Consider the following 23968-nt stretch of genomic DNA (forward strand, 5'->3'; position numbering starts at 1 on the left):
TCTTGCCTTTCATTCAGTTAATTCATAAAGGGTTATTATTTTTCCCACCATACATCATTATTCTTTGGTTTCTTTAAAAGCCTTTGGTGAGCCACAGCATACAACATGATTTTCAAAACTGATGCACTGAGATACAGAGAATACTGTACCTCATTCAGGTGGATCACTTTTTCCCACATGCTCATCAGCTTATCCAATGACCTCTAAAACCCTGGGTCAGTTGTTCTTCATTCTGTCATACTTGCCACCTGCCTATTCATGTGCTCTTCCACCTACCAGGCTTACTGAAAAAATCAGAATTACTTGTCAATGGTTCCCCTTTCCAAAGGCTCTATTTAAAAAAAAAAAAGAGATGAGGTTCCCAACTGTCATGTGTTGTTTTAGTTCTAAAGTCAGTTGTAAAGTGCATAATGCAACACAGTTAATAGCTCAGCAATTTCGTACTTGAGTTCTTTTAGTACCCTTGAGTAACATCTGGCCCTCACTATCTGATCCTATTGGAAAACCTGAATTATTCTAAGTCACTTCAGCTAACACTTCATTCTGAGACAGCTCTTCAGGCTTCTCTATGAAGAATGCAACACAGAAGTTCCTCTGTAATGAACTCGCTTGTGAAGGTTGACACATCTTCTTATTTTCCACCATATCTTTTATTTCCTAGTTATTTATTGCACCTTTGCCAGCCTTCCAGTTTGTCATGCTGTGTTTACACTAGGTTGTAAATACACTAGGGCTGAATACTTTTTCATATTACCAGCATATAACAGGAGTGGTCAAAGAAGCTAAGTCCACAGCAAAAAAGCTAACTGGTCTATGATCTCTGTAAGGCAGACACTGAATCATTTTGAGAAACATCAGAGAAGTAACTTACTGTATCCAGAGATACCTTCAAAATAGTGTTTCTATGATTCTGTAATTGCATAGTACAGCACACAGGGTAAAGTTTTGGATATAGAATAAAACAAATAAATACTCTATATTAATGGCTTTGCTTCATGTCCATTCTGCACCCACATTTCTCTGTGAATAAAAGTAAGATGAAGCAAGCCAGCAGCTAATGAACACACTGTTCTCAGGCACTCCCAGCCTGCCGAAGACTAGAGGAGAACAGTTGTCCTCAAGGAGCACATCTGCTTACATCAGGAACTAGCCTGATGACAGAAGGCAAGAGGATCCCACAGAATAAAGATGATATAAAACCACATCAATCCCCAAGTTCCATTTGTTCCATAGGTACCACCAGCCAGAAAGTAAGTGAGCATCCAGACATCGTAAACCAAGCGCTGGTGTCAAGAAAGGATGGGGAGGTAACATAAGAGAAACCACAGTAGGTACAGTTCTCAAAGACAAGTTTGTATGTAGTAGGCAGCCAGAACAGGTCAGTCCCCTGGGCCTGAACTGTGAGGCTTCTTTGGGCAGCAACGTCAATTCGATTTCTTCAGCCTTCAGTCTTTCAATGATTTTGTTGCTCTGGAAGAGATGAAACCCCACTATGTGAGTTCCACATCTTCCCTGACTCACAATCTACCGCCTGGATCAGAAGCAGTGATAACTTCTGTTTATGATTCAGAGGAACCTGCACAGACACTGCACAGCTCCCGAGAAAGACACAGCTGACCTATGGGATGTAGAGCCATCTGCAACCTCCTGAAGTCCAAGAGTAAAATGACTCATCAAGTTAAAGGCAGGACATAGTGTTTTCTTTGGATAAGGATCTTTGCAACCATTTCATACTCCTAATCTCTCTATTAAAGTTTACAATAAGGATCAGCACAATAACTGCACACAAACTGTACTCAGTTTTTAATGTAGCACCAAATTAATTCCACTGTACCAAATTAACTTTGGCATTAGCTGAAGAAACAGAAGGTATTTTTCCTTTGTTGGACAATTCAGTGAAAGCCTCAAGAATAATTTGTCATATCAGGCTAAATTCTGAAGTGCTACATTAGTGAGTAATATGAAAGTAGTATGCCTAAGATGAAAGACATCTATTGTGTATTACTCCTGTTAATCATTTCTAATTCAACAGCCTTTTCTGAAGGACACAAATTTGCACATACCCACAGATTCACAGATTATTGTGCTGATGTTACTTGCAACAAAACAGAATGCCTTGAGCTTGAAGAAAGACATGTTAAAACCTGTAAAATTATTGAATGCTCACAGTGTTTTTTGCATCATAACACTTTTTGGGTAGAATTTTATTTCAATGTTCTTTTTATCATAAATTTAGAGGAAAAAATGTGATGCTTCTCTTCACACTCTCATTGATATCTCTACAAAAAGCCCAGCAACAGGCATCAAATATTTTAATAGAAACTATGCATTTAAAAGGAACAATAATTTCTAGAAAAGCATAGGGCCAGAAAGAAAAGCATTACACAATGAACAGAAGATTGCTGCTGTGTTGAGGAAGAAGCAGCAGTAGGTCCACTGAGCCTGCACAAGACAAGAAGCAATATAGCAACTACAAAGCAGAGGCAGTAATGTTAAATGGAAAGTTGTGGAAGAGTGGGAAAGGGAAACCTTAGTAAAATAGCCTGTGGAGATAACCACATAACATCAAAACGTCATATATGACATTTAAAACTTGCTCTGGGTTTTACTCCAGTATAGGTAATCCTAGTTTCACTGAATTTTCCTGCATGATTCATTTATTTACACTGTTCAGTTTGTTTTTCTCACTCTCTTCTAATTTGCATATTGTTTTTTAGGTGTCTTTGTTCAGGGCATGTAAAAAAAGCCATTTTCTTGGATACTGGTTTTGTATGAGATGCTTCTTACAAGGATAGCTTTGATCTAGTGATTTTATTCTCTCACATTTCCCTGGAGTAAATTCAAGGCAAAGAGGCACGCTGCTCCAGGGCAGTTCAAGGCATTTATCACTGGGATCCTCATCTGAATTGGCATGAGGTTCAGCCTCATTAGGAAAAAGGAGACAGTTGTGAAACCTTTCTACTTCTAATGCATTAAATGAAACACTTCTCGCTTCTTCACTTTCTTCCTGTAAAGCATAGTTTCCAAATTTCCATTCTTTATGTATCACTGCCAACAAGCCTGCTAATACCATTATCAGTATTGGTGTGGAAACGAGACCTTACCATACTCTACAACTACGTGAGAGGTTGTAGTGAGGAGGGTGTCCATCTCTTCTTCCAAGTAACAAGCGACAGGACAAGAGGAAATGGCCTCAATGTATACCAGGCGAGGTTTAGATTGGATATTAGGAAAAATTTCTTTATGGAAAGGTTTGTCAAGCACTGGAACAGGCAACCCAGGGGAGTGGTTGAGTCACCATCCCTGGAGGTATTGAAAAGATGTGTAGATGTTGCATTTCAGGACATGGTTTAGTGGCGGACTTGGCAGTGCTGGATTTACAGTTCGACTCAATGGTCTTAAAGGTCTTTTCCAACCTAAATGATTCTATGATTCTACTTCAGCGCAACTAACAGACAGAAACACAGGCGGAGTGACTGCAAATGTGTAATTCTGCTGCCACTTCTATTTTTATACAATTAACATGAATTCAATTAATTCTCTACCACCTCTAATGCATGGCTTTTTTGGAGAAAAGGAAAGCTTTTTTACAATCTTCCCGTATTCAAATTTCAAATGACAGACATAATTATGGTAGTATAAGAAGGCAACATACATGCTCTATCAAATACTTTAAGAAAATTAGTCTTGTGTTGCTCTGCAATGAACTGCATTGAGCCAGAGAACATCAGCACAAGGGAAGGTTATCGTTATTAGCAACACCAGTGGGAGGCCTCCTCTTCAGTGTTCATTTAGTGATGACGTTCATCTTCTCCATTATCAAGAATTACAGTCAATGCATGAAATTCTGAACCACAGAATCATAGAATCATAGAAGAGTTAGGGTTGGAAAGGACCTCAAGATCATCTAGTTCCAACCCCCTGCCATAGGCGGGGACACCTCACACTAAACCATCCCACACAAGGCTTCATCCAACCTGGACTTGAACACCGCCAGGGATGGAGCACTCACAACCTCCCTGGGCAACCCATTCCAGTGTCTCACCACCCTAACAGGAAAGAATTTCCTCCTTATATCCAATCTAAACTTCCCCTGTTTAAGTTTTAACCCATTACCCCTTGTCCTGTCACTACAGTCCCTAGTGAAGAGTCCCTCCCCAGCATCCCTATAGGCCCCCTTCAGATACTGGAAGGCTGCTATGAGGTCCCCACGCAGCCTTCTCTTCTCCAGGCTGAACAGCCCCAACTTCCTCAGCCTGTCTTCATACGGGAGGTGCTCCAGTCCCCTGATCATCCTCGTGGCCCTCCTCTGGACTTGTTCCAGCAGTTCCATGGTCTTTTTATGTTGAGGACACCAGAACTGCACACAATACTCCTGGTGAGGTCTCACGAGAGCAGAGCAGAGGGGCAGGATCACCCCCTTCGTCCTGCTGGTCACGCTGCTTTCGACGCGCCGCAGCCTCCCCTCTCATCGGCTCTGTCTGGTGCCGACGCTGCCACCGCCAGGGCAGCCAGAACCCTAACTATTCTATGATTCTATGAGACCATTATTTAACTGAAATGTCAAGGGGTTTTCTGCACCAAAAACACTCAAAAACACAAATCAGAAGGGTTGCAGATGGAAAGAGTATTTTATTTATTTATAAATCAGGTTAATTTAGTTTAGTTTAGCTTAGTTTAGTTAATTTTAGCCTACTTTAAATTATGTATTCTTTTTCTAAACCTTCCAGAGCTGATGCTCACAAGCATTAACCCAATGCACACGCGTAGCCAGCAGCAGGCTGATGCATCTTTCAGTTTACCTGGAAAAAACAACCCTTGCAGCCTGATGAGGGAAAGCCGGGGCAGGAGCGGTGCTGTGGTGGTGCGAGAGCAGAGGAAGAACCCAGCCAGAATGGGCCGGGGCAGACCTGACTCAGGGTGGTGCTCAGTGCTACAGAGGACAGCAGCAAGTCCCGGGGCCACGCTGGGGCCACCCTGGGAGTCCCGGGGCCACGCTGGGGCCACCCTGGGAGTGCAGGATGCTGCCTCCCCCCAGATGTGGGGCACAAGGGCCACCTGCGTGGAGCACAAGCAGCTGCCTTTGGGCTACCATAACCCAAAGGAGCCCCATGGAGGGGCTGTGCTCAGCTGTGGAGGAGGCAAAAAACCCCGGGGACACTTGCTGGTCCACCCTGGGGAGAAAAAAGCCTTCCCCCCACAGCTGCAGGACACGAGGGGCCACGTTCGTGGTGCACGAGCACCAGGCGATAACCCGGAGCACCAGGACCAGAAGAGCCCTGCCAAGTGGTTGTGCTCAGTGCTCAGAGGAAGGCAAAAAACCCCCAGGGACCGGTGCCAATCTGCCCCGGGGGAAAATTCCTTCCTGACCCCAGTGCTGGCGATCAGCTACTCCCTGAGCACGTGAGCAAGACCTGCTCCCGGCCCACGGGCTGGTTATGCCTCTGAGGGGACACCGGCACTGCCTTTTCTGCCTCCACCTGGAGCCCTCTCAGGGGTTTCCAATGACAGCAAAATGCTGCTGGCCCCATCAACCCTGGAGGTAGGAATCCTTCCTGTGCCTGGCACTGGCGGAGGGCACTGGGCCATCTGTGCACCTGATTTCTTATGGCTACTGCCACTATCTGCCCAGGAGATGAGGACGGCGAGCTCTCCGAAGACTGAAGCAGGATTTCCATCCATGCAATGAGCTGTGAGTGTGGCCCCTCCAGGAGCTGGAACTGAAGCAGAGAACCTTCAGCAGCTTCGGGCAGTCTTCCTTCCTCAGCCCCTCCAAGTAATTCCACTGGTGCCTCAAGGAATTCCTCGAGTGCCTTCAGACTGCCAACTCTGTCCTGGTGGCAGCGTCGGGCACTCTGGCAGTGGGACACGGGAGGATGCTGCCTTATACTGCCCCAGAGCATTGTGATGCTGTGTTGGTGAGTGCTGGCACTATGACACGGGGGTGACAGGGCCCCCACAGCCCTCCCCACCGCAGCCCTGCTGCTGCTGCCCCTTCACCCAGCATCCCTTGGAGAAAAGCTTTTGGGGTGCTGGCCCTTTACTGTGGACCTGTAAAACTGGCACACAACTCAGTGCGATCATCAGGCACAGTCAACATGGGTTCACAAAGGGAAAGTCCTGTGTAGCTAATTTGAGATCTTCCTGTGATAAGGTCACCTGCCTAGTGAGTGAAGGGATGGTGCCCTCTAGAACTGAGATAAAAGTTTAAGAGAATATTCCAGGTTTATAAAGCAGTATTCACTCTCTGCCTACTTAAGGATACATCTATGTGGTCAAGGACTGATGAGCCTGCAGTAGTGCTGTGTCTAGAAAGAGACACCAAGTTACATTTAGGGGTGTTACAGACAATTAGGGCACAAGTAGAATAGGTCTAGGGTGGGCAGAGATTAAGAAGCAAATGTCAGTACATGGACTAACTGTAGCCCAAACACTAGTTGTCATCCTAACCTGAGAACGTCACACAGCCCCGAATCAAAATTAGAAGAAAGGAAGCAGCCTTTGCTAGCCCTAAAATATCTTCCAAACTTTTTCTGCTACCTACCTAGAAAATAATCTTTACCTTCAGCTCTTACTATGCCACACTGAATGCAACCCTGGAGACAAGTTTCTGTCTACCTCTCGATCTTCCATCTTAAATCCATCCCAATTGTTTATGAAGGATTTAGTAACAGACATCCTAAATTATTTCTGTCCTGAACCCTGACACAGTCTAAGTTCAATTATAAACATCCCCATAGCACACATCAAGGCCAAAGCTAGAAACAAGGCAAAGATAGGTACTTGATATAGTGCTTACCTCTGTGCCCTATCTTACACCTGATATTAACTTACACTTTCTCTGACACAAAAGCTGTTCTTAACTTTAGACTAAACTGTATCAGCAGAAGCAATTGGACAACAGTGACGTATAAACAAGAAACCCCAGCCAGCCTTGGACACAATTGTATTCCAGGGGCTTTCTGTTGGTCACAAGGCCAATAAACCAGACAGTTTGGCCGCTGCCACCCTGCACCTTACTGCAGATGTTCTCAAGCAGAAATAGAAATGCAGAACCAGACCAGGAGATCTAAGCTGGAACCAGGTCCACAAACCAGCATTATGTCTGAGAACAGACATGGGTGCTAACATCTGGAAGAAAGGCCTGGCCATGGCAGCTCTCACTCCTCTGTCCCCTCACCTGGGCCTGCATAGCATTTGGGTTGCCCTGCAATCTTTAAAGCACCCATGCTCCCAAACCAGCCAACACCTTCCTGCTGTTGCACAAGCACTGCCTTCATCAATCCTCTGATTCCTTATGGGACTGGTCTCCTTCCTTTGTTTCAGGAGTTAGGTTACCACATCTTTTCAAGACATATACATAGTTTGTGTCACCACCTCCAAAGTGCTGAGCTTTGTTTGCTGCCTCAGTCCCGAGACTCTCACCTTCATCTTCCGACCAGTATCAGAACCATAATTCATCCTTTTTTTGTTAGAAACACAGTTCAAAAACAGCACATAAGAAGCAGCCACATGAATTGCCTCAACTTGTCATAGGCAAGATGAGCAGAATAAACTATTTCACAGAAAACAACTGATGCTCATAATAAACTGCCACATCAAGCTGGAAAGGTGATAGGTGTATTTTACAGCAGCAGGAAATGTTATCTATCTGGGACTCCTCCTAGTGTTTATAGAGCATTTTTTTCAAATTACACAAGGAAGGACACCACTACCCCGGTCATCTTCATCACTGCTGTAATTTATGTACTTAAGTGCTAGCCAAGGTGAACTGAATTTACTGTCTGTAATAAAAATAAGATTTAATAAAACTTGTCTTAAAAACATACCTTTTGCTTCAGCAACAGGAGCACAAGAGCACAGGTAGACCTGTAGATTACCAGGATACGGCTGCCATCACAAGGACTGAGGGCTTTGGAGGTGCCTCTGAATTTTCAGCTGTCCTCTGTGGCTTTTGGGTTCTTCCAGCCTTGCATAGATGTTTCATGAGGGACAGAATCAGAATCATGCTGTGGCCCTCAACGCCAGTAGGAGAGCATTTTCCACAAAGCAGCCTCTGACCTCTCAACACTCATCTTTTAGGATGGTTTGCAGGGCAGCTTTAATGAGTTACTAGCTGAGATTCATGGATGTTAAATAACCAGATACAAAAGATCACCCCCTCTGAGACATCAGTTGTATGGCAGGCTGTGAATTTCCACTGATCTCATGCTCCTCATTTTTCCACAGACAATAATTACCCATTTTCCATCCCAGACTGACTGCTTCTCCTTTCTCAGTGCCTGCATTGGCCCCTCAAGCATTAACTTGCTTTTCCTTGAAGAGCATCTTTATCCTCAGACTGGACTTGGTATCAGTTTGCTGCTTGTATTTCAAGTCTGGAGAGGCACACAGCAGCTCAATTTTTCCACATGCAGCAGGTGCTGTCACCTCACTGTAAAACTTGGCTTAGATGTACACTGAGACCATCACACCTAGAGCAGGAACACGAGTATTTCCCCTCTGACATAGAAATCTGTGATTTTCTCCCTCGCTTGCTGTCTCTCTAGCAGCCACCAGGCTGTGCTGAGGGATCACTTTTCTCCATCAGAAAAAAAACAGATCCGTTGGCAAGAAGCTGTTTTCCCACCGGCGGAGGCTGACCCTGCTCTGCCCAGAAGTGGGAGGAGGAAAGGCAGACATTTCTCCCATCAAAATAACAGAGTAGTTTGTCCCCGTGCTCAGTATCCCATGTATTCCCAAGGCTTCTGTCAGACAATTTTAAACATCCACTAGTGACAACTAGGTCATTTCTTGAGCACAGGAAGGTAACACAGGAACTTTCCCCCAGACAGTAGGTACTTTCTTCCAGCAATAAACCAGCCCATGATAATGTCAGAAGAATGATGACTGAGCCTTTCCAAAATGTGAAGTGGTGAGATAAGGTCAAATGCCAGGAACAGCACCTTTGCCCTCTGGTGTTGCCATACTGACCCCAGGCTCACAGCGACTGCCTGGAAGCTCTGTGAAGCCTAGCAGGTTTTTTAAGCAGACAATATCATGATGAGCAGCTTATATCTATCCTTGTAAAACTTTGGAACCAGTTATATTTTGTACTACCACAGGAGGGTGTGAATCAAAAGCCAGAGGAAAACAAGAGGCAGCTCAAGCCAGTGAGGTGCAGTTTCGTAGCTAGCATACACAGGTGCATGTGTGGTGCTCCAGCCCCAACCACTGCCTCTTACATGCCTGCACTAGCATCCCTGAAGCAAGCATGCAGGAAGAAGCCTAAGGAAACATCACACTGCTTTTTGTAGAGTTTTGTTTTCAGGCACAGAAACAAAACATTTGGCCACGTATGAGGCATGGAAAGTAAGAGCACAGGCTCCTACACCCCACATGAAAACTGTTCCCTCAGGTTGTCTTCACAGCCATGTATTGCAGGGGGGAAAAAAGGGAAACCATCACTTGGTTCTGCTCCTATAAGTAGTCCCCTCTTTCCTCCTGCTTATGCAGCTCTTCTTCCTTCTGCTTCTGCCTACACAATACAGCTGCCTTCCTCATGAGGGCTCTGGCAAGCACTGAACCTGTCATCTACCACAGTAGTTAACTATCCGGCTTGCTGTGCCTGTTCCTGGCTGCCTGATGTGGTTGAGATGACAGAGGTGCCAAATGATGAGCAGATTAGCCCAAGGCAAGCAATGGGAACATGTAGGAGATTGGGGAACAGAGGGGGACAGGGATGTTCTTCCCTCAAGGTAGCCAAGCCCTTAGACAGGCTCATTCTTCTTCTGTGCTGCTATCTGCCTGGCCTGCCTGCCTAAACTGAAACTCGTTTGACAAAGATCCCAATCCTCTTTTAATTGAAAGTGGCTGATCTGCGAGCTAAGAAAGCAATAAAAAGTCAAGAACTTTCATGTCTATTAGAAGAGAGCATCCATCCTTAAGGGTGGCTACGACAACCAAGTAAAGAGAATTAAATAATTCAACAGCAGTTTCAAAAATTACATTGCCAACTAGTGTAAGGCATTCCTCAGTCAAACTATTTATTGACTCTCCCTTATTCCAGATTAGTCAGCTTTATAGTAATATTAGTCCCAAGGGGAAATTTCTTGTTTAAAGAACCAGCAAATCTTTATTTTATTATATACCAGTAAACTGAAAAATCTGCAGTGAAAAGTAAAAAAAAGGCTGAGCAAATTATTCTCTCCTTTCAGTGTTTAATTGACAAGTGCAAACATAAGGCTCTCATTCTGCAAGATGTGTGTATCATTCCATTAAAATCAAGTCACACGTGTGGGCAACAAGCAGTAAAAAGGCAGCGCTGACTGCCAACATTGTGCTTTGAGTTTGAAACCAGTGAGCGGGAGAGGGGAAAATAGGCTTAGCAGGTTGAATACCAAATTGAGATTCTGTATACCTTCATGGTGCTGCAGGTCCTTCCCCTGCCTAACAGATACCACTGCAAATACTCCTCTATGCATGGCTTTCCCTGTCTACTCAGAGGGTAATGGAATAGACACCCCCATTCTTCCTTTTAGCCAGTCCTCAGCACTGAAAGCTTTGCACAAGAGTACTGCTATTTTTATGCACATAAGGCATTTCACCAGGTGAGTTATTTTGCTAAATATTCATAAATAAAATAACTTTCCTGAATCTTTGCTAGACTAGTGCCACTTTCTCTTCACATGAGAGTGGGAGACATTTTCATATCCTCTTTATTTTTAGCTGGGAGAATGTAAAGTTTCCATGAGCAACTTCTAATTTGGGTAGGGCCTAAGGCATCTAGGACACAGGGAATGGTAAGAGTTCACATGGTTCCTAAGCTATGGTATGATGATGTAAGCCATTTGCCCTATAAAAAGGCCATACATCTACATCCTCAAAACAGACCTCACATGGACCACGGGGTAAATAAGCCTCAGATAATAGTTACAGTGATTTCCCAAAGAAACAGATTTTCTGCTTTAAAGGCTTAGAAATCTAGAGTCAATCATTTCAAGGTAATATATCAAGGTTGATAAAATATCACTTACATGCATATTTCATTTTTACCTTTCTGCCAGCTTATAAAGCACTCCCTTTGGATTTTTTTCAAGGAGAAAATAAAATAGAAAAGCATTCTTTTTTTCAGAGCAGACAGGACTTGGAACTTCTCTCATAGCAAATTTCAAGGAATGTAGTACTCTTCTCAGCACCTGACAATCTTTTTTCATCATTGAAATGCCCAGCTTTTGGCAAGCTAAAGTCCTATTACCCACGTACACTGACACAAGTATTTCAGCCTGATCTGAGCTCAGAAAAAGCTTTTCTGTTTTGTTTTTCTGTTGTTTTTGGTGGGTTTTTTTCACCACAATTTTTGGTTTTGGTAATAAGGAAACCCATTTATAAAACGTAAGAATGTGACAGCTTGAAGCAGATCAAAATGGGATAAATCTTCAAGCCGCCAAGGAAATTCTGACTGACATCTTAAAATGTCTGCTGCTTCAAAATGCTCCACATAAAACAGGAAATACCACTTTGGCTCTGCTACTACAAGAAAACCACTTTGGCTTCCTGTTAACAGAAAGACATGTCCTATAAATTAAGTAAGCCCACGACCTCATTGCAATTGGTCACTTTTGTACCACCACACAAGCAAAACAACAACAAAAAAGCCCAAATCCCAAACTTCAACCACAGAAGGTGGAGTTCCTCACATAGAAGTATGCTTACATGGACTCCCTTGCTACTTTAAGAGTCAAAAAATACAAGTTTTTGTATTATACTAAATCTCTAAGAGACATGTACATTTACAGGCTCACATAATAGATGCAGCATGCCTGTAATTTTTCTAGTTAGAAATCATTTTAAATTCTGAAGTTCTACATAGTTTTAAATCAAATACCACCACTTTTCTTCCCCTCCTTCCTTGACTGTCCCATAACAGCCTTTTCTCTCAATATGAAGGTTTTCTCCAAAAAAAGAAAGTTATTTGGGAAAGGTAAAAAAAGGTTTAGCACATTATTTATTCCTATTTATTCTTGTTTCAGATGAAACCCATTTTGGAGTAAATCATCTGAACTAGATGCAGAAAAAATTTACAGTCCCCATATGAAACCTCTCCCACCTTAGGAAAGGAAATATGATCCCACCTCATTCTGCTAACTCGTGAGATTTACACCAACAAAACAGAGATCTGATTTCCAGAAAAGTCACCAGAGACAGGCTGCAAAACCAGCTGAAATTAGACATTGTCATTAGTTACTCCAAAATCTACATAGCTGGACTTCCTGCACGAATATCAGAAAGCTTCACTGATAAAGGAGTAATTGTAGATGTGCACACATCTATGCACACACTTTCTCCTGAAAAAGTATATAAAACAAATCCCATGAGGCAGATGGTTAAACAGACAGTTAAAGACATTTGGACATTCACAAGGAATACACAGTTTCCCTACACTATGAGTCAATAGTGCAGGCCTTCCAAATTCAGACCAACAGATACCATTCACCCCAAGTGTCACTGAGCAGAGTGCAAAGTTGTTCAAGTTTCTCCTGCCAAGGTGGCTCCCTGCTGCATCAATAGTTGTAGCTGTCAGCTTGTGCATGCTTCTTTCTTTGATTGTGGCTTTCTCATCGTTGCACAGCCCCTTGTGATGAAGCCAGCACCAGGTGAAAACTGTCACATTGATTAGCAATGCTGTGAAATGAATCCTGTTTCACTACAATTTTTACTTTGCATTTGCCACTCTTTAGATTTGTTTTGAATCTAAATAGTAGCAGAAAAGAATGGAGAAAGACTCCCAGCAATGCACTTGCATAAAATCCATACATTTGTTTTCCTGAACACACAAAAATTTGTTAAAATAAGATCTGCATTAAAATAACCCCAGTCAAGAATTTTCTGTTTTTTTTCTACAAGGGTGATACAACCCATCCTCAGCTGGTTTCCGAAACCTCAGTAGCTCAACAATAAGTATCTACTGACCATCTGAAAAAGAGTAATTTAAAAGTTAATTTAGGCTATGAAATATGTCAAAAACAACAGTAAAGTTTGGGCAGTTCAAAGACATTTGTCTACCTCTATATTTGGAAAACCTCTTTTGTATATGCTTATACAAACACAGTGTGAGAAGAGCCAACACAGCACTTGCAGACTACATAGTGCTTTCCTTTGTATAGTGCAAATTTACTTCAGCAGAGCTGACTAGGACTTTGCTCAGAACTGCAAGGTACTGACTCATCTGGCCCAGTTTGACAGGTCACTTAAGTGTGTGCTTGTTTTTAAGTGAAGATGCTTTTGAAGAAAAAAGATGCTTAGATGCTTTTTTGTTTTTAATGAGAAACTCAGGCTTGTGAGAGAAAATGTACGTGTAATTTGACCTCCATTATTCCTCAGTTATTTAGCACCAGGTAGTCAAAATTGAGATGGACTAAGTAGATTAATCCCTGCCACTCCTAATTTTCAGTGTGCTCCTAGCAGTTAATCAACATATGTCAAACTCAGGGGCTGTCCCTCTCCCACTTACACATCTGCTTTGAAGAATTTGAAGAATTTCAATTAGGAGCAGGACACTCACTGTCCAGAGGGTCCTTCTGGGAATGGTGAAAGATTTAAAAAAAAAAATAAAAAATAAAAAAAAGCCAAAAAAACCTAACTAAAGAAATGAGCTTGATTTGTAAGATTATTCTAAATCAAATTGCACCAAGTACTGAGATTACTTAATTTCTATCTAGCTGGAATTAGTGAAGTGATGAAATCACTGCTCAATGAAGAATTGCTGAAAATAATATCTTTTTAACCTGTTTTTTGCCTGCTTCCCCATTTAGTCTGTCACCCACTTTCCGGTCTCAGCTAATATTTGGTTCCCAGCAGCAAATTAGCCCCAATTAGTAAATTCTGACCAAACTATCAATTCTCACCCTGACACTCCAAAACCCTTTTATACCTGAAGCAACGATGCTGTCCCAAGAATAGCCCTGCTTCTGTATTCAACCAGCCCCCATTCCTCCTGATCCTCTGCCATTAAAGCCTGTATCAAAGGAGCCTACATTCTTCCTTCTGTTTCCCTTTTCTTATAGCTTATCATCTGCTCCTTAGTTCTCACACTCAGTACAGCCTTAAACTACCATTTTTGGATGCACAAGGACAGTAATTTCGTTATTCCAAAAGGAAAGCTACTGAGTGTTAAAAATGCAATATCAACAGTCAGACTTACTACTATACAGGTGGAAAAGATTTCACATGTTCTCACTAATACTATTTTTTGTTTTCTCAGTTAAGCTATTATAAAACATATAACGTATAAAGACTAATGATATATGGCTGCATCTGTATAGTGTATTTCACTTTAAAAGATAAATTGTTGAAAAAAATGGAAAATAATATCTTTACAAAATAGTAGATTGCCACAGTTCCTGTAGCGATATTAATTTGAAGATGGAGGGCTAATTCTTGACTTTTAATATTCATCAGTCTGCAAAGTTCCTCGTATTTATACATATGCAGAAAATGAGAAGGATAAAACTCAAGCTTAGGGTTCAGTTTGGCTTACTGAGAACAATGAAGTCAAAAAATTATGATCCTACAGCAAACCTCTTAACATACTTATTATTGTTTACCCCAGTGGAAATTCTGGATCTTTCTAGAAATCTTATTTTCATGGCCTAAGCTGTACAGATATTCTTCATCTAAAACTCAAAGCTAGAAAGACAGAAGGAAAAGTTACAACAGATGTCCCAGAGTAATCTCAGCTGTAGAACCATTACAGTGATACATAATGGAACAAAAACCAAAGAGGCATTTCAAGTCAACCTGGTCCTTGTGTGCCTATCTACATCAGGAAATTAGCATATATAAATATATAAATAAAACATATATACAGTACATAGTCACATTCATATAAGCCATAAAATGACATATATTTGCAAAAATATTTGCAGCTCTCTTTTACACTTTCAGGTCCACATCAGGGATTTAATTGTTTAGCTTCTGCCTTGTGAATTTGATCACCTTCCTAAGTAGGAATCTGGGATGAAATTGTACCTCATATGTTCCCAATGGTCAAAAATAAGAAAGAAGAAAATAATCTTCCAAGGAATTCTGCCAAGTCCGTAAGAAAAGTTGAAACTTGTTGAAGCATTAGCTGCCTCACTGAAGAGTAAATTACATGTTAGCAAACATTGAGAGACCTTCTCTTCTTCATGTAGAAAGACAACACCTTGGTCTGGTCCATAAATAAATTTGAAACGCATAAAACGTCGGTCAGAGCACAAACCAGGTGCCTGACAGGTGTCGTTGTATAAACTCATGCATAATTACTATTCTACTTGTCTGAGTTTAAACTTGTAGAGTTGTGAAAGTGGAGATGAAAATGCATACATCAGGTTACCTTACAGGGTAAAATGGTAGAGAGTAGACTACATCCTGCTGGCATTGTGCTAGCTTCCTTTAAGGGTAAGTCACATGGTTAAAAAAACCCCGAAGATCTCACATTTATACTGTACCTATTACACAGTTCTGTGACTTCCAGGAGTTGGACATATTTAATTTACTTCTCCAAAGACTGAAAAACATTTCTTCGCTTCTTCATAAAGTAGTCTTTTTAGGTGTGCAGCCCAGGTTCAGCATGTTTTTTTAATCTGGGGGATTTGCCCTTTTGACATGAAATGAATTTTGCAAGAGGTATTAAAGCTTTGGAGAAGGGATTGTTTTCCTTCGAAGAACACTTGGAAAAAACAAACTTCAAAATGCAGCAGTTTAAAGTGCCTGTACGTGAAGACCCATGAGGGAAAATCTTTCAATGAACCTTTTGAAACATGGCCTCAGATAGAACTTTCAGTGATAGGCTGTGGAGTCATCTCTTGCTCCTCGCTATTCTCTGTGGATACATCCTGGGCCTCCTGCTGCTGATAAATATCTTGGACCAGCATGATGTTTGTGTTCCTCCACTCTCTGTACTTCATTGCTGTCAACTTTGGGTCCTCTAGCAACTGGTTAATTGTAGCCAGGTCATGCTCCTTACACTAGGAAGAGAATAAGTGGTTATTTCCTATCAAAACAATCAAGCTCATTCTCCAGACCAAAAACGACCTGAGAACATTAGAGAACCATGTCACAGGAAGAAGTGACAATTATCCATTCTCCTGGCAACTTGTTCCCATTTTTAGACCATAGATCAAAGTTAAATCCACAGCAGAAATCCATCCCATTTGAAGGCCAGATTTTGATTTCATGTAGATTGCTTTATAGGATTCTTAGCAAAGCTTCATGAGAGAGGATTCACTTGAAAATCAGACATTGCTATGCTGTCTCACAAGTTAGTACTTGCATTAAACTAGCCACAACAATGTTTGTTCCTGCATTTCACACCAGTTCCATGGTGTGGAAAAACACTTATTCACTGAAGAAATCATAAATGTCTCTTCTCTGGCAGCTAGACAGAAAATAATTTTGGATATAATCTGTGCACTGGCAGTAGAGCGTCTAGGACACATGGCTGCTAATACATCTACCACCAGCTACCACTGATAAATCTGGTCTCTACTTTTAGAACAAAGCAGCTCAGACCATATATTGCAAGCACCCTGGTTCAACTGTAAGACGTGAGCAGTCACTAATATAGGGGCACTGAGATACTTTATGTCACAGAATGGTTGAAATTGGAAGAGACTTCCAGAGCGCATCTGCTTCAACCCCCTTCCTCAAGCGGAGCCACCTAGAGCAAGTTGCCCAGGACCATGTCCAGATGGCTTTTGAATATCTCCAAGGATGGAGACTCCGCAGCCTCTCTGGGCAACCTGTTCCAGTGCCCATTGACCTTCACCATAGAAAAGCATTTCTTGATGCTCAGAGGGAACCTTCTGTGTGTCAGTTTTCATCCATTGCCTCTGGTCCTACCACTGGACACCGCCGAAAAGAGCTTGGCCCTACCCTCTTTGCACTCTCAGATCTTTATACTCATTGATGTCTTCCAATTTTCTGACACAACAAAGCACCCTGCTTTTCCTGCCCTTGTAGCTTATCCATGCAACAGACCACAAGATAAAGAAGCTTTAGTTAGCAGCTATGGTTTCTTAATGGAGGCAACATGCTGCACTAACAAACCCTTACTGCTTTTGCTCATCTCCATTGCCTTCCAGTATCTGAAAGCAATGGAATAGTTCCAACCATCTTCTGCTGCCATCAGTTTTATCACACCTAAGGACACTCTGTGCTAGCGGCGGCCTTGAAAACACATTGAATAAAGTCCTACACATTCACAACACATCTCTAATAGTAGCAATTGGCTGCTTACACATCCACGCCCCACTATTTGTCTAATAAACTATCAGCTACTCTAATTCCTCTTGTGCCTGAGTATCTTTTTAAACACAAAAGCTTATTAAACTTACACAGGTCCTACCCTCAAGACCTAAGGAAGAAGCCTTTTAAGAAGAGACTTGTAAGAAGGAAGAAGGCTTCTGGCATCGATGCGGAGATATGCACATTTAGCCTAAGAAGAAGAGGCATGGAAGTAGAAGTTTGAGAAGAGTATTTTCAGCGGACGAACTTGGTGGCAAAAAGCAATGCCATAGAATTCTTCCTGTACCACTAAATCTTTTTCCCACATTCATTAAGACTGTGATGCATTTGCACACAGCTTCCCTCTCTTCCAAGCTATGCGAAGCATGTTTTGTTAATGATATGTTGTGGCAGCTGTTGTTAAAGATGCGGAGTCAAAAGTCCAACATTAAAATTACACTGAATCTTGCATAAATCACATCTCAAACTAATAGGACTTTAATTAAAGCAGAGTAAATATGGATCAGATGTGAAAAAAAAATCCTGATTTTTCAATTTCCAATAGATCATTTCCAATTATCTCATGTTTCATGTAACACGTTAAGAAAATTGGCTTTAAAAGCACATAGTCCCACTGATGCAAAAAATATAGCAATTTCTCACTGCAGGCATTTGCCTTCCAGACAGGCTAACTTAAACACTACTATGTATAGAACTCTGTGAGAAAATTTCTGCACTGTATTTGTCTTGTCAAGACTCCAATTTCTTAGTTTGGAGAAAGCAAAAAAAAAAAATCAACACATTTTATATATTACGCACACTCCAAAAATTATTTTTCTATATTAAAAACAAGTGTTAGACAAACCTAAAGTTATAAATACTGCTAATCACAACTTATACAGTACTCCCATGCTCAATCAATGCAAAGCTGTTCTCCTTTCTCATGTCTGCCAGTAAGGCTTCCTTTCAGCTCCATACTAATGAAATTAATTGTCCCACAAGATGATACAACTCTATTTTGTACTAACTGGTTCCTAGATTTATTAGGGAGGCTCCTATGAGGGAACACTTTGCAGTATTTTCTATATTTAGCTTCCTGTCCCATAAAATAGGCATATTTTTTAAACTAACTTTCTGCTATACGATAGGCTCACTTTTTCTGCTGATGCAGGTGAATACTGCTTTAGTCAGTACCATGTCACTGAAGACTCTGATACTGAAGAAAGACTTCATCAGGTCTCAAACAGAGCCAGAAAGAAGGCCTCTAGTGCCACTCATCTCTTCAACTGTATCTTTGGGAATTTTAACACAGGCTGAGATGCCAAAACCAAGCTTCCCATTGCAACTAATAATCACATCAATTATGGCACTGATAGAAGTTTTTACATGCATTTTTTCAGCTCATAATGCCTGAAGCTAAATACACGCAGTTGAAAAAATTCAATTCCTGCTTACAATGCATACAAAAAGAAACAAGTGAAGCCCCAGGTTTGCATTAGTCTTTCTTCTCTTTACAACTTAAATGCTATGATTAAGCTTTTTGTTTCCCTCAGTGCCATTCAGAAGCAGGTTTTGAAATCCCATGATACTTGATGCTGGTGAGTAAACAGCCCCATAAATCCCCATATTCCAGACAGATTTACTGGCCCTTTCATGGAACAACCCTTGAACCCCCCCACGCATTCAGTTCATGATACATTTCCATAATAAAAGCAGGATGCTTTTGTTATTAAAAATATTTTAGTTACAGGAGGTCTTTACAATAGCTTTGGCACATCCTGTACATTCTCCAATAATCACATAAGGAAAACTTTTTTTTGGCTCAGGGTCGTTTTCTTGCTTTATCATCAATGTACTTTGTCTGCTCTTCCTTTTTTAAGGCTCCCCTGTTTAGTGTATTCAGCTGAGCTTGCAAGTTTTCCAGCTAACTAAAAGAAGCTTTCTTTATTAAATTTTCCAAGTGGGCTGGAACTTCTGCAAGAAGGTTCCCTTCTGAACTATTGCCTCTGCTTCCAGTTCAAATTGAACAACAAAACACAGAGCAGTATTCAGAATGAAGTAGAAAACAGTTTCAAAAGCTTAACCAAATTCTCTGGGGCTTTAAGTAAATATGTAATTAGCGTTTGGCTGAAGTCTAACCTTGCTGCTTTTTTTAGCCAAACTGTTTCTTTCTCTCAGGCTTTTCATTGGCCAGCTCTGCAACCTCACCTTTAATGTGCTGTTCAGCATTCGAATTTTGTGGAGCTTCTCATTAATGGAGGGGTTTTTGCTGCGTTTGATAAATGACTTCCTAAGCTCCTTCTTCGTTGACAGCCGACGATCACCAATGGGAGACAGGCTTGCTTGCTCTAATGACTTGTAAAGTCGCTCCATCTCATCATTATCACATTTTTCCGGATCTGCAAAGAAAATATAGATTGGGTATAAGAACATGAATGTGGCAGGAAATGTTAAGTTCAGCCATCAGGAAGGCTCTTAGCCAAGTCAAAAAGTCATGGTATTAGAGTTAAAATTAAGGGCAATTTTTAGGGTAACTTATAGGGTAATAATGCATATAAGAAAAGTATATTACCAAACTCAAATGCTTTTAAGAATCAGGTTGTGAACCAAACAGATATGAGCATGTATTTCCACTGGTAGAGTGCTTCTTTCATGCTCCAAGCATATCACAGAATGAACAGCTGTCAGTAATACTACATTTGAATGAAAACAACTTTGATAACATTTATACCCATCTATTCCTTACATGCTGCACAAAGTGAATTACATTTCTACCTGTCAACTCACAGGTCAATTCTATTTGGTGTACCAATTCATTGCCATGTTTTAAAGCAGAATTTAAAAAAACCTGAACAGTGAAATAAAGCATAGGCACATTTCAGAAGACCCAAGAGAAGGTCCCTAGAAGACATATATAGAAAACATATAAAAGCAAGAACCCTTGAGACACATGATGCCTAACTCCTGAGTTTCACAGATTGCAGCACAGAATTCACTGTGGTACCTTACAACAAAGCCATCATTATCTCCACTTTAATTATTCTGATGGCTCCCAAGCTGCAGCACCACCTTCCATGACAGAGAGGAAATGAAAGGAAAAGCTAGTAAACAGCTGAGAATGAAGAATCTTAAAATAAGATAAAAACTGAAGCAAAGACATTTTTCAGAATAAAATAACTTTAAAATGAACAGTCAGAATCTAAAAATGTACCAGACATATATGAGTTGTGTTTTGGCAGAAGGCCATATTCAGCAACAGACTGTGCAACTGTCTTCTTGTCCCTCAGTCCACGCTGCAAACTTTTCTACTTCACTGTTAGCTAAAGGAAAATCTTAAATTTATTGGTGTTTTCAGGGTGTTAACGAATCCCTCAAGATCCACTGGGATAACAGCTGGTTTATTTCACTGGGGATAGTGGTGGTGCTTCTTCTCAACTGCAGTCCTCCATATGACAGTCAAATTGGCTTGGCACTTTTTTCTTTTATCAAAAAGTTAAACATTGACTTTTCTAAACCATCTTCAATCAGAAAACTTTTTCTGAACAGAAGGAAGAAGTCCTTTTGCTCACTTATGCTGCAGCATAAAGGCTTTGACATATCAGCACACTTAGGAGACTGCTCCTTATCTTTTCCATGTTTTAAAAAGAACAGCACCCTCCTACACCCCAGTTCTTTCTAAATATTTAGGTTACAAGAGAAGTTTATGGTATGCTACAAATATTTGCTTTCACTGTGTTGCTGGTCTTTTTTCCACTATTCTGTCATTATAAAAAACCTGCTGTAACTTGACAAGAACTAAATATAGCGTCCAACGTTGGTACAGTGCTGGGGGAGGAAAAGGAGAACTGTTGTATATTTAACAAGCTGCGGGAAATAGAAAAAAATCGCAAGTGTAAGTCATAATACACAGCAGCAGTATTTCCTGGAAACTGTCAGCTCATGCCGTGGGGCTCGTAATTATAAAACAAGCTTCCTGCCTACTTTCTTGGTATGAAGCAGCTGTTTGTTTCATTAGCCAACTCCTACACAGGACTGGGTCAACTCTGCTGTAGACATTACCCATCAGGACTCTACACAGTATCACTATGAGAGATAAAATTACCTTTATCAAATACTAAAAAGTATATAAGCAGAAAAAAAGTTACCATTGATCCTATGTAGCAGTTTTAAAAAATAGTCAAGCCATAGGGACATAAAGTCCCTGCTCCAGATATTTCTTAAGTCTAACTTATTACGCTCCTCAGTTTCCTAAAAGGGTTACAAAGCAGCAAGCATGCGGAAACACCCTCAACTGAACACTCTTCTCCCATGCATTGTTGGTGAAGATGAAGAGGACAGTAATAGTCAGCACAGAAAAAGATGGAGTCAAAGTCAGAAAAGCCCAGCAAAAGCTACCAGATGATGCACTTGACCAGCAATACGCACTCAGCTCCTGCATTCTTTCAAGATTGCAACCTTAAACTCCTCTCCTATTTCTTATTATTCCACTAGTCCTACCCCCAAAGGATTGATCATGGTCAGGTAATTCCAGAGGGAAAGGAATTTGCCACATTCTTGAGATTGGGTGGATAAAGGGAGTTTCAGTGAAGCAGCTAAATGGGATTTCAGGAAGCCGTTGGAAAACAAGCATGAGTGAAACCTGCAGGCTGTGTAGAGCCAGGTAAGAGTTATACAGTACTTTTGTCTCCATCTTTGTTTGCACTGATAAGCACTGAACTTCTCCCACAACAAGGATCAACAACAAGTTGTTGTTCTCCAACAGAGAGAGCTACTCTTCACCAGGGACTGTAGTGATAGACAACGGGTAATAGGTTCAAACTTAAACAGGGTAAATTCAGGTTAGATATAAGGAAGAACTTCGCTGTGAGAGGGTGAGGCACCAGAGTGGATTGCCCAGGGAAGTTGTGAGTGCTTCACCCCTGGCAGTGCTCGAGGCCAGGCTGGACAGGGCCTTGAGCAACACTAACTGTTCTATAATTCTATAACAGCACAGAAATAACAAAACAAGGTCTTAATACTGTTATTTTGCATAGAAGCAGATACTGTTGCTATTGATAAAGAGTATGACTGCCAATAAGCCTCTATAAATTGAGGGCACACTGTCTGATATCTATCTGGACTTTTACCTTCAATGGCCTGAGTTCCCCTGAGCCAAGCTCAGAAAGCAAAAGCACACATTTTGCAGGCTTGAAGCTGCAACTGAACACACTAATTTGATGATGTAAATCTGAAAAGGGGAGAGGTAGTGGAAGAAAGGGAGAGGCATTATGTCTAACAATCAATTAACAAGCCCAATAAAATTACCTGTGATAAGAAAATATATTTCTCCTTACTCACACAATGGTGCATTACGTATTTCACAAGGCTCTTAATGCCACTGAAGTAAACAAAGCAAGCACTTCCTGTAGTTTGCTTGCTTGTTTTCCCCGTAAAACACCTGAGAGAAAATTAAGGTTGGATAACAGAGATAAAGGCACGTAACTTAAAGGCTTAAGCACAGACTGGACTTTTTCCTCTGGATTCAAACATTCACAGCACATTTTCCCAGAACTTGGTATTGTTTAATTCTCTTGCAGTTAGAGCACTGACCTGCAGATGAGGAGGTTTCTATCAGAACCACAGGCATTCACCAGTTCTATATTTTCAGATTTTAGTGATTTGTGTTCCTCCTGTGACCTCGGGGCTGTCTAGATGATACTACTGAATTGTTACTAGACATTTGTTTTCCACCACAAAGTAAAACTTTATGCAAAAAGCACATAGTACACAAGCTCAGGCCCTGATGTGAAAAAGAGTAAATTGTCTGTTTCAGCCTCCCTAAGCGTTGTTAACCTCTGAAGGTTTGTAATGGCGGATATATTCCACTGGCAAAAGTTCTTAATAACATGGGCAGGTTGGGCCTCACTAACACTGTTCTGGTGTAAGTTTTTCGAGCCAGGTCACACAGCTAGCTTCAGGCACATTTAAAATCACTTCAAAACATAATATTGCAAGTTATCTGTTCCACTACTACTCCTCAAGCTAACCACTTTCTGGCTCAGGCATGCAAGTTAGGAAACAGAAATGCTATTACAGCACTTCTTTATCTTATTTTAGAGATTAAATACATTCATTTTTCTCTCAAGACCTACTGAATGATAGTGATAAGGAGCAGGCAACAACAGTGGAAAGATATTAGGTACTGTATGTATCTATGAGCATGTACATGCGCACAGGGGAACATGTGCATTCTGCACTTTTCCTTTCCCTTGGCAGTATTAACTAATCAATTCTGTTGAGTGATGCCACTGGAAGGATCACTCTTCGTATATCCTTCACCATGCTCTTCACCCCAAGCTTTGCAGCCTGCTAAAGCTTCATTGTACTTCCGGAAAACTTCTGTAGCATATAGCTTTTTAACTTTGTCAGACTTCACAGAGAGGAGGTTGGAATATAACCAGTGCTGACCTGAGGAAAAGGGAAATTCTGCCCTGAGATATTGTAATGTTCAAAAGAAAGTGATATTCCAGGTTGGGGTGAGGAAAATAAGTAATATTTTTAGCAAGTCATAACTTCTGTCAAATTCTGTTTCAGGAGATGTGAAACGATTTTGTGGCTTGATGCCACTTATCTGGAATCTCCCTCTAACTAACAGGAGATACCACAGACAAGAGCAAGCTGCCAGAGGTTCAAAAGTCCAGCTTTTCACCTCCTCAATTTTCAACTTCCACCTTCCTGTCAG

The 23968-nt window shown here is 41.2% G+C and overlaps 1 protein-coding gene across 1 annotated transcript in view; it reads right to left on the minus strand.

Annotated features, from left to right (window-relative positions):
* Positions 1-10102: 10102 nt before the first annotated feature.
* Positions 10103-23968, minus strand: part of CNKSR3 (CNKSR family member 3) — a 147398-nt gene continuing 133532 nt past the window's right edge. The window contains exons 21-22 of the mRNA XM_065680599.1: positions 19456-19646; positions 10103-15989 (exon numbers count right to left, since the gene is read on the minus strand). Coding sequence (XP_065536671.1) covers positions 15789-15989; positions 19456-19646 — 392 coding nt within the window. The 3' untranslated portion in view covers positions 10103-15788. The remainder of the gene's footprint in view (positions 15990-19455; positions 19647-23968) is intronic.

This window comes from Lathamus discolor, chromosome 5 (genome assembly GCF_037157495.1).
Source record: "Lathamus discolor isolate bLatDis1 chromosome 5, bLatDis1.hap1, whole genome shotgun sequence".
In the NCBI taxonomy this organism is placed as follows: Eukaryota; Metazoa; Chordata; class Aves; order Psittaciformes; family Psittacidae; genus Lathamus; species Lathamus discolor.